Below are 11,103 nucleotides of genomic sequence, written 5' to 3'. Positions count from 1 at the left end.
CCTGAAGCCACACTGAGCTCACCAAAAGCCTGGTGGTCGGGTGCTGGGCTCCGGCAGGGTGTGGAGGGACCGGGGGAGAGGCTGTGGGTCGGGGAGCCAGGAAGACTCTCGCTGGAGGAAACTGAGTGGTGGAGACCTGAGTTGAAGCTACGACTGCTGTGCATCACTGTGGTCTGCTTGGACAGCTTCTTCAAGATGCTTCGTCGCCTGGAGGGAGAGGAACAAGAGTCACAAATGTGATATTGTGTAGTTTAGTGAGCTGAGCAGCGGCATTGACACACCGCTCCGTGGTATCCTATGTTCTGATGGCCCTAAAGAGTATTTGGGAATTTCTCTTTATAATAACAACATCAACATGCGCTTGAATGTTTATATGGATTGATTTATTTTTATTTTTTTATAATTGGTTCTGTATTTAAAATAAATATCTAATTCTAAAGAGTATGTGCCAAATACATCATTTGTGCCAAAATTTGGACATTTTCAAAACACAAACTTCTGTAACCCTTGTGTTGTCTCCCCGTCAAGATTGAAAACCAACACTTTGTTGATGCTTTTTAATCAATGGTTTTAACTTTTTTGTCCATTTTTTCCAACACTTTTGACGTTTTTTCCAATGTTTGTCACTTTTTTTGGCGTTTTCAAAACTATGTAACATTTTAGTTTAACTTTAGTTTTACAGTTATCTTTGGAATTTATGGTCAATAAACTTCATTTAGAAGAAACAATACCTAATGTTTGAGTTAGAAAAGCCGAAATTAGGAATTATTTAGACTAAAATTAAACCAATGTATGTTGATGGAAAATCAAAGACTGGAATTTGTTAACTTTTAATCAATTGTATTTCAAATAAATATAAAATTGAATAAGACCCCCCAAAATCAATGAAAGTAGAGATTTGTACTTGCCAAAGAGCGTTCAATCATGTTATTTTAGCGTAATTACAAAATCAGTAATTAAAAAGAACATTGATATAGAAAAACAGGTCAATTTGACCCGAGGACAACATGAGGGTTTAAACAAAACCCTAAAACAGCACTGGCATAAATGTCTAGGGAAATATTCACCAGCACGATAAAACACCACATGCAGTAGATATTATCAAAATAATACTAAGTTGCTATTAAACTTCACTTAACAGTGTCTAACAGTAGGGGGGCAGAGCATTGACTTTTGCAGGATAGGTTTTCTGAGGACATCCACCAGTTCCCAACCTCACAAAGTAAACAAATGATGAACAACACTGCAGTGCTACAGGGGCCGACAGAAACAAACCCTCAGATCCTCACCTGTCGTAATTATCTCTCCTCTTGCTCTTCTTGCTGCGACGAGCCATCTTGCCTTTGTGTTTGGTCTTACGAGCTGGACCTACTTTGATTGATGTGTTCTCAAGCGCTATGGTCTGAATTGCCACCTTGCTGCCACTCTGCACATTTCAGAGAGAAAAGAATGATTAATTTGTGTAAAAAAATGCAACTTAAAGTAAATAGTGATAACCTGCCACAGCAGTCTAAGTCTGAATCTTTACCTTCAGTAGCAGTTCCATCATCTCAGGGTGGACCAGGCCTTGGACAGACTCTCCGTTCACATGGGTGATGAGGTCTCCAGTGCAGAGACCTGCCTGGTGAGCCGGGCTACCCTCCTCCACACTCTGTTAAAGCAGCAACACAGTGAATTTTAGGAGATGAGTCTAATTTGAGCATTACATAACTGTCTTTCTATGTCTTCCCCTTTTACATTCAAGTGAAAGAAATTACTTGACATGGACACATGACATTTAAAGAAGGACTAGGTTAAAGCTGTAAGTCTTATTAAGGAGTTTAAAGTCTTGAGGTGACACCCACCGACACCATGTGATGCACCGTGTAGACATCGCTGTCGCCCATGTAGACCCGGATGGCCTGCAGGGTAAAGCCAAACTTCTTCCCTGAGGTGTGGATGACAATGGGAGGCTTCAGGCTGCCGGGGCTGAGCGAAAGGTCCCGGCTGGGGGAGGAGTCACGGGACGACGGGTTGGAGGACAAAGAGCGTGGGGAGATGGGACTGGGCTGGAGGCCGCCGGGTGAGTCGTCTGAAAAAAACACAGGGCCGTTTCTTTTTTGAATATGTTGACAGAACAATTCACAGATTTCTGCCTCAGAAAGGGCTTTTCAGGAAAGGTTGTTGTCCTATGAATACATTTTTTTTGGTAGATTTCCTGACCATATACATTTTAGGTCTATTTGCATACATAGCTAAAAAGTTAATGTTAAAGTCCAGTCACTTTTATTATAGTTCATTAGTCCGTGTGAGTAGATGTAGCACTAGAAACTTAATGTCACGTTAATTGTGTCTACTGTTGGACATCTGGGTGTGAATGATAACCTTCTGTACCTGTAGTGATGATGAGAGACAGGGCTGAGACAGAGGCCGACTTGGGAACTTTTCCTCCACAGGGAAGCCTCTGTCTGTCCGGCGTCTCTAGCTGGTTACCAAAGCGCCGAGTGCCGACCAGATCGTTAGGGGACGAGTGTTTGGCCCCGGTGCTGTTGCTGCGAATCCTGATCCTTCGAAGGTTTGACACAACTACCTCAGCTGCAGGTAACATAGGTTAAAATAGTAAATGACATGTAGAGGAGCTCATTGTTGATGCCTCTAACAGAAGCACAGATACATGTGAAAATGAACGTAAAAACTTTGGTCAGTCTGGATTTACCTTCATCATCAGTGGAGAGGGCAAAGCGGGGCATCGTCTCCAGGCTGTGGGTGCTGCTCATCACCAGACTGGTGCTCCTCTCAGACTGGGAGGAACTGGAGGAGGCCCGAGGGCGAAGGCTGTAAACAGTCAAAGACCAGTTCAACGGGTAAATCCACTGGTAATCACACAACACCACACTGTGTTCTGACTAATTGCTGCTTTCACACAGACACATGACAATGTCATTTTACATGTAGCCTAGCAACAAGGTGTTAAGACAAAAAATAAATCAACAAAAAGCCATTAGACCTCAAGCAGTCCAAAGCACACTCTTACACCTGTGCCTACCTGGCCATGCGTCCAGCATGTCTGCCCTCCGCTGGGCTTGGGGAGGAACTGAGTCCTCCCATGTCCCCGCGGTCCTCCTTGTCCTCGCTGTGGCTGCGGTCAGAGGAGAAGCTGAGGTTGGACGGCGTTGCCAGATGTTCTGTGCTGCTGTACACCTGAAAGGTTGAACAGAAGGGAGGGTGTACAACAGAGAGCTGAGTATTCACTCTCTGATAAACATAATACTCTATCTCAAAAGGATAGCCGATTGGGACCTGGCAATAAATACCTTTTACTAAATTCTGTCACAGCATGAGGTCTTCAATTAAGAGAACGTATTTATTTTAAATATTAATAATGACAGACTTGAGTAAACATTGTAAAAAAGGGACGGGACAAAATATTGATCGGGCAAAATATCTTCCTTTGTGCGATGCGATAATTGATATGCCGACACCAAATATCAATATTTTAATTAATAAAATAAGGCGCTCTAAATAGATTTCCCTGCTCCCGGTATCGCTACTTCAAGGCTCTTCAAGGTGGCGCTTAACACATGAACGAGGGAAAATTAAACATAAGTTAACTTGCTAAGGAAGAAGCGGTTTTCAACAGGATGGTAAAAAGCAGTGTGAAGAAAATAATAAATGCCCCAGCCACGTTTAAGTCCAAAGTCTAGACCCATAGATGCTCTATAGTTCTGTAATTTTAATTTACAGAATGAAAAAGGTGTGCTGCAGAATTGTGCTGTTTTCAAACAGCTTAGACTTGCAGTGATTAAAGAGAGAAATCCTGCACTTAACCTTTGCACAGGCATTTTGCATTCATAGTTAGACCAATAATGGAATATATCATTTTAGGATTGTCTAGAAATAGATTTTCACAGAATTGCTGTATCGCGAGCCATGTACCGTATCATGAGGTACCCTGTGATTCTCCCCCCTTTTGTAAAGATCCATGAAAATAATGCTGAAGTTTCTTCTGTACCAATTTTTCAAAGTCCAAAACTCTTGTCTTCCAACACATGCAGCCCTTACCTTGCTGAAGCGATGCGACCAGGAAGAAAACTGTCTGATTTCCAAGGAAGACTCTTCATCATTGGTTTCCTCATCCTCATCAGACGCCAAATGATGGTAACGGTCTGAACGAGCTGAAAACAGAAACAGAAACTAAACTTTCCAGAGAAAACGTAGAGAATCCATTCAGTAGAGTTTCCATTTGTGAATTCTTTTATGTTTGTACATAACAATAGAGATCTTAAACAGACACCACCAATTCAGTATTTTGGTACTGGTGTTTAAAAAGTGGAAGAAAACCCATTCTTTAAGCCTTGACCCTAAACCTGTCAGGATGAAACCTACTGTCAAAGTAGCTAGTGTCGTCCTCCGCCTCCAGCTGAGGGATGAATTCAGCTTTCTGCCTCAGCAGTCCATTCCAGTCCAAACCCAGGAAGAAGGGGTGGTGTTTGACCTCGGGGGCTCCGCCTACAACCACACAGCCAATTCAATACTGGATTAAGTATGTGACTTCATTAACACTCAAGAAAAATGTTAATTGAATTCCTTCTGACAAATAGGTTATTCATATATCTATTTCTCACATACATAATCTCCCAAATGTCCTTTCTTCTAAATTAAACATTTTCTCACATAATTGTTTAATTCTAGTTTTCCATATGTACTTTTAAAAGTTTTTTTAATTTAATTATGTTTAGTAGAAGGTTACCATTTTAATTTCTCTCCTGAGAGAAAACACCCTTATTTTATAGTATCAGTCTGCAGCTTCTTCATGTGTTAATCAGCAATCAAATGAGCAGTACCAGTTCCTAGTCGGTCTAAAGCGCTCTGTCTGAGCAAGCGGGTGATCAGATCCTGGGCCTCAATAGGTAAGGCATCGTCTCCTTCTGGCCAAATGATTTCATCTGCAAAAAAAAAAAAAAATGTAAACAAAACAAACTAGATAGGTAATCACAGATAAAAGATCAAACTAATGATAACATAACTTCTGAAGGTGTTGCTGTACTTGAAATTCAGTGTGAAGACAGTAATATTTGTACTTCAAAGATAATCCCTGCTGGCATTCAATTATTTCCATATCTTGGCATTTGGTAAACAACATGTCGTTGATGTGCAGTGAAAGAAATTGTGCAAAACAATCCAAGTTGTGAATTTATGATTAGAAGAGTATCTGACAATATTAGAAAATAAGAGATTGAGGTCTCATTAGGCGCTCACCACTGACAACTTGTCCAAAAAGCTCTTCAGGTGTGTCGCCAAAGAACGGAACACAGCCGACCAGGAATTCATATAAGATTACCCCCATCGCCCACCAGTCCACTGGCTTCCCGTAGCCCTGCCTGAGGATCACCTCTGGGGCAATGTACTCTGGTGTGCCACACACCTGCAAAAGCAAACCAGCACATCTAAGTTGTGGGGAACAGAAACAGCTGCTTCCATAATCAGTGGTGTTATTTGTCTTGCATACAAAAAATGTTTTCTCGCTTATATTCAAACCAGTCTCACCTGTTTGTCTACAAACTCTCTTGTGTCTTTTTCCATGTGACCCTCATACAGGTTGGTGGTCATGTTCATCAGGCCAATTTTAGACAAGCCGAAGTCTGTCAGCTTGATGTGGCCCATGGATGTGATCAACAAACTGTTGGGTGGGGAAAAACAAAACAATCCACAATCAACATGAGCAGTTTCCCCACCCCTAAGGGTACTTTACTTTTAAATAGTCAATATATTTACCAACATAAAGTAGGTTTCAGTACATTTCTAAAAGAGAAGCCAGTATAAAGTTGAGAAAGTGTTTGTCCATGCAAAAACGAGTTGTTTATGCTCTCACTTGTCAGGTTTAAGATCCCGATGCACAATACCATAGTTGTGAAGATACTCCAGGGCCAGGACTGTTTCAGCAAAGTACAACCTTGTCATTTCTACAGGCAATGGGCCCATGTTCTTGAGCAAGTTCGCACAATCGCCACCTTAATGGGACAGAAAAACCATGGGCATTGTGTTCATTTTGATTTCTGTCGCTTGAGCTAATTATTCCTTATTTCTCGTTCTACATTACCATTTGGTGTAAGACACATTGGATTTGACAGAGACAAATTTCTAAACCTAGATTGTTCCCTGCTTTCTCTGCTTTACCTTCCACATACTCCATGACCATGCACAGGTGACGTCGTGTCTCAAAAGAGCAGAACATGGAGACAACAAAGGGGTTCTCGGCAAAAGTCAGGATGTCTCGCTCCACAAAAGCCTGCTGGATCTGGTTCCTCAAGACCAGGTTCTGACGATTTATCTTTTTCATGGCAAACCGTTGGCGGGTCTCCTTGTGACGAACCAGATACACGGCCCTGTCAAAAAAACACATGAGCCACATTAGACCTTTTATCTTCACACTCAACAGTAACAAGGTTTCAAGAAAACCTTAAGGGATTATTGCGCTGAAAACACAAAGGTTGAAGTTTGGGCCAATTTGTCACTGGCTACTAGCAGCTTCTAGAAGTCTTACTTTTACTTCCGAGATTTAGGATCCCCTTCACATTATTCTAATTCATAGATTCGACATTTCTGCATGAAGTTGCCTTTGGAAACCCCCTTATTGATATTTGGGTTTGATCATAAGGAGGAATTTAGATCTGACAAGATATTTATATATAAAGCAGAATGTAACAAAGCTGCTATGGTTTGCTGAAAAAGTTGAATGGAACTTCTCGCAAGCTGTAGATTTTTAAAAGGGTAACTACCTTTTAAATCCGTTTTTTCAACCCTATGTTCCTACATTTTTGTGTCTTAGTGACTGACTGGAACAACATTGGCCCAGTATTAAGCAAGATCGCTGCAGTCTTCAGCAGCAAACAAGCTACAATGTAAGTTAATAGGGCGATTGTGCAGCTTGTATTTGCCTCCACAAAAATGCCTGTTTGGCCCCTGACCAGTTTCTGACAACATTATGGAAAGGATCCCTTCTGAGATAGACCTTTAAAAACTTGTTGAGAACTTGCTGTTTAACCAGAAACAACTTTGAAGTTGCTAGTGTTAAACCCACTAGACTCAATTTCAAAGAGCAATACTTTTAGCATGTCAACATATTATAACATATGCAAAATCGGTAAACTATGGGTTTATTTTAACCAAAACTAGATGGTTAGAATAGTGGAAAGACAACCCGAAAAAGCTGTTTTATTTTGTTTCTGTTGACTTTGAATGAAGTGTGTTTTACGATGCTACAATTACTGTTTAGTCACATGGAATCTGGTGGATTTAGCAAATGCAATTTCGCAGATGTTTTTATGTTCAAAAAAAGGATCTTACTCTTTCACAGACAGGTAGATCCCCTTAGAAATCCTTTCCAAAATGTTGTCAGACACATAAAATATTCTGAGCCTGACAGTGGCAAAACAAGCACTTTTGTGAGGGTTAATACAAGCTGGACAAGTGGCCTACATTTTAGCTTGCTTTGTCGCTGCCAACAGAAGCGATCTTGTTTAAAACTGGACCAATTCAAAATTTGTTGTTCCCATCAGTCACTTAGACACAAAAACATAGGAACATTGGTTGACAAAAACAGTAGTTACCCTTTAAGGAATCCTTTAGTGATATAGTGAGGAACCCAAAGGTGCCTTTTGACTTGTTATCACTCACTGGAGGTTTTTGTAGCCCTTTTAAAAGAATAAAAAAAGTGTGCAACTAATGTTTTGCAAAAGAAATAAACATTGCCCAGAAAAAGCAAAGACGGCTGAAACAAAGGCCCTTTCTTCTTACCCATAAGCTCCATTGCTGATGAGTTTGATGGTATCAAAATCACTCTCAAAAGGTTTCCTTCGAGTCGGTGTCAGCATCTGTGGTGCTTTACTCTGTGAAGAATAAGCAGAAACAAGATGCTTTTGGCTGTTTATGGGCAAAATGCAACACAGTAGAAACAATACTGTTATTATAATGATTAGGATTGTTACCCAGTACAATATATTTTCCAGGGCTTGTTCTGCAGTCGGCTAAATGAAGTGTCATGTGAACCAACTTGTAGTCCAATTACAGAAAACAAAGCTTTTCCATTTTGTCCATATATATGAATTAGGGATTTGGGGCAATATAACTAAAACTGTTTAAGTTAGCAGTGACATATTGCCCAGCCATTTTGAGATTTACTTTCCCCTTTAACATGTTGTGGCTTCCTGTAGCTCACCAAACAAACAGAACACTGATTTAAAATATGTATCCTTTCACACTAAAATGGATCACTGGGAAAGCACAACAAACCAAATGTCCTGAGATACATTTAGTACAATACTCAGAGGTAGCTAAAGAAGACAAAACATGTTTAGAGTGCAACTGTTTAATTTTTTAAATCTTAAAAATCTTAATCCTCTTTCAATCAATCAAATTTGCACAGGTAGTCAATAATAATAATAATAATAATAATAATAATAATAATAACTGTGAAAGTTTACCTCCACATTACCATCTGGTTCCATCGTCACTGAAGGACTGGCCTCATACTGTTCAAGCTGTACCATGTCTAGAAACAACAGATAGAGAAAGACAGTGTTTAGTATTACTGCAACCCCCACCATTACCTCTTCCTCCTACATCTCCGTTACTCTTATTTCACACATAGTTAGGAACCTTTGGGGAACATGATGTTCTGTTAGACCATCTGAGGATTGTCATTTGTTGTAAATGTCAGTTTAATTAAAGTTCTTAAACCAACTGAACCTGAATTTCATGCTACATGAGTGTAAACAGAGTGTAAGGTTTCTCACTTTATGGCAGAGTGGTCCTTTACCTTCTAATGGGTTCCGCGTCAGACCCAGCTGGCTGATAATGTAGCGTGGGATGTCCGTCTTGATTCCTTGCCCAACTTTTGCGTGACCCTCTGCTGCCTCAAGTAAGTGATAAAACTCTTCCGGGTCAAACTCCTGTCAACAGCATCCAAGTCTCATTAATATGGACTGGCTGAAGCCAATATCCTAATAAATGTTAATACTACCAGCTTTTTGGCAGATTTTATGTAAGGCCTAGACAGTTAAAACCTTTCACCAATTTACCTTGGGTTATTCAACTATCAGAAGAAGAATAAAGATAGCTAAAACACTTAAGTACAAATTTACCATAGACCTTACTGACAACTGAGTATGTTTATCTACTGACAGGGAAACAGTGAAAGTTTAGTGTTGTCTTCCATTAAAGATCATCAGCTTCATGTAACTGGCGATGCCCATCCAAAGAAATAATTACGGTCAGAATCTCGTTTCAGTCCTACTTTAACCTGAGCTCATTTCAACTCGTTTTAATCAAAGTAATCTTATTTCCATCTTAATCTTATTCAAAAGAGATTTTATCCTCTTAAGCTTACCAGACACTCTAGGAGGCGAGCGGGCCGAGAGATTATGATGAGGATCTTCCTCACCAGCTGGTTGATGACAGATAACTCCTCGCTTTCAGAACGCTCGTAGGCCTGGAAAACAGCATGTGAGCAGGGGCGAAAACATTTTTCAAGTTTATTTATGCAACCATTTTGTTTTTTTTTTTAAGTTCATGAAATGTCTGATTAAATATGTTGTATGTAAAACTTTCTCTAGTTAGTAATATGTTGCACTGTGGAAGTATTAACAGTTGTTTTTAATATAAAAGGCAATTAAATGTGGGAAAAGGGGAAAATGGCAATTTTGATGTTGCCACGTTGAGTTGTCGGATAAAAGATGGCATGTATGCATCATAGATAATCTATAATTTCTATATTTAAAAAATCATATGGACTGCATCAATAAGAGATTACTGTGTAACAAAACCGGAAATTGATCAAAAATCAATTTAAAAAAATGAAAACACACTGTGTTCAAAGCAAATGGGTATGACAATCTATACAATATGAAAACAGATGCTGCCTGACAGAAATGCGTCAGAGTAGACATCACTTTAACCAAGAGGAATTATTAGAATAATCACTGAGTGGGTGGGTCGCAATGAATCATCCCCCGCCTTACTTGTAGACTGGCGTGACAGTTAGCACTAGTGAAACACTGGTTGCATGGTATACTATACATTTGTGTCCAAGTCATATGCCTGTACAGCCTGGAACATGGTAAGATTGATACTACTCGTATCTGTCTGTTAAATATAAAGTAATAGTTAGTAGCCAGTTAGCTTAGCTTAGGAAAAAAACTGGAAACGGGGAAATTGCTATCTTGGCTCTCTCTCGAAACAAAATCCATCTACACGCATCACTAAAAGGCCAGACTGTTCCTCTAACGTTCTTCAAAGTTGCCAATGGTTGAGAGAACCATGGTCTGTTACTTACATGTAAGTGTATGTGTGTTGTCCCCTCACCCTCTGGTCATGCCAGACCCACATGTGAATGTCACAATGTGGAAGTGTGAGAATAACAGTCTTGTTACTAGAAAGTAACAAGACCATTACAGCCGTGGGTCCTACTATTGAAAATGCAGATTCCTCACATACTCACCAAGTATTAAGTCAGTTTGGAGAATCTGTTTAAAGTGGTAAACCATGTGTTAAGCACTCTTTTTAAAATATTTTCTGTGCTACATTTCCCAGAGATAGATCGATCTTTTTTTGCGATTTTCACTCAATGAAGTGGTGCTTTTCACTGTTCATGGTAATAAGGTGAAAACTTCTACTTATTACAAACTGATATAAAGGTCAAACAATAAAGCTGCAGCACACTTGAAAAAAAATCACCTGAGGAAACAGGCATTTTGACTATGACTGGAGTTTAACAAATAAATTAAAATCCCCTGTATGCTGTGCAAATGTTGTTCATAAAACTACTTTTGTTGCAAAGATTAGGGGGCAGTGCAATAGGGTCTTTTTGTACAATCTTTGCTGCCATAAGCACAACATGGGCAACTTTCTGGACTTTTTTTTCTGTACACCAGAGGACATTTCCCAGACAAGAGCTACCAAAACAAAAATGTCGCAGCTTTTACAAACTGAAGAATCACTACATACATTAAACCATAAGTTAAGAGTCACAGAGAATTTAGATGACTGAAAATGTAATGTCATCCTTGAAACTGACACACTTTTTAACAAGGTTTTGTGTGTGTGTGTGTGTGTGTGTGTGTGTGT

The 11,103-nt window shown here is 39.8% G+C and overlaps 1 protein-coding gene across 4 annotated transcripts in view; it reads right to left on the bottom strand.

The window, feature by feature from the left end:
- The window catches only part of mast3b (microtubule associated serine/threonine kinase 3b), a 35,287-nt gene that overhangs the window by 4,407 nt on the left and 19,777 nt on the right, over positions 1-11,103 (bottom strand). For all 4 annotated transcript variants that reach the window (XM_034881000.1, XM_034880999.1, XM_034881002.1 and 1 more), the window contains 18 exons: positions 9,368-9,469; positions 8,798-8,930; positions 8,463-8,530; positions 7,777-7,868; positions 6,157-6,365; positions 5,852-5,990; positions 5,527-5,659; positions 5,239-5,404; positions 4,824-4,925; positions 4,366-4,488; positions 4,042-4,154; positions 3,026-3,180; positions 2,696-2,814; positions 2,374-2,574; positions 1,845-2,071; positions 1,529-1,651; positions 1,290-1,426; positions 23-207 (listed from right to left, as the gene is read on the bottom strand). In XM_034881000.1, coding sequence (XP_034736891.1) covers positions 23-207; positions 1,290-1,426; positions 1,529-1,651; positions 1,845-2,071; positions 2,374-2,574; positions 2,696-2,814; positions 3,026-3,180; positions 4,042-4,154; positions 4,366-4,488; positions 4,824-4,925; positions 5,239-5,404; positions 5,527-5,659; positions 5,852-5,990; positions 6,157-6,365; positions 7,777-7,868; positions 8,463-8,530; positions 8,798-8,930; positions 9,368-9,469 — 2,527 coding nt within the window. The remainder of the gene's footprint in view (positions 1-22; positions 208-1,289; positions 1,427-1,528; positions 1,652-1,844; positions 2,072-2,373; positions 2,575-2,695; positions 2,815-3,025; positions 3,181-4,041; positions 4,155-4,365; positions 4,489-4,823; positions 4,926-5,238; positions 5,405-5,526; positions 5,660-5,851; positions 5,991-6,156; positions 6,366-7,776; positions 7,869-8,462; positions 8,531-8,797; positions 8,931-9,367; positions 9,470-11,103) is intronic.

Source organism: Etheostoma cragini, chromosome 9 (genome assembly GCF_013103735.1).
Source record: "Etheostoma cragini isolate CJK2018 chromosome 9, CSU_Ecrag_1.0, whole genome shotgun sequence".
NCBI lineage: Eukaryota > Metazoa > Chordata > Actinopteri > Perciformes > Percidae > Etheostoma > Etheostoma cragini.
The sequence above is the reverse complement of the archived record's forward strand: the minus strand, read 5'-3'. Positions and strand labels throughout refer to the sequence as shown.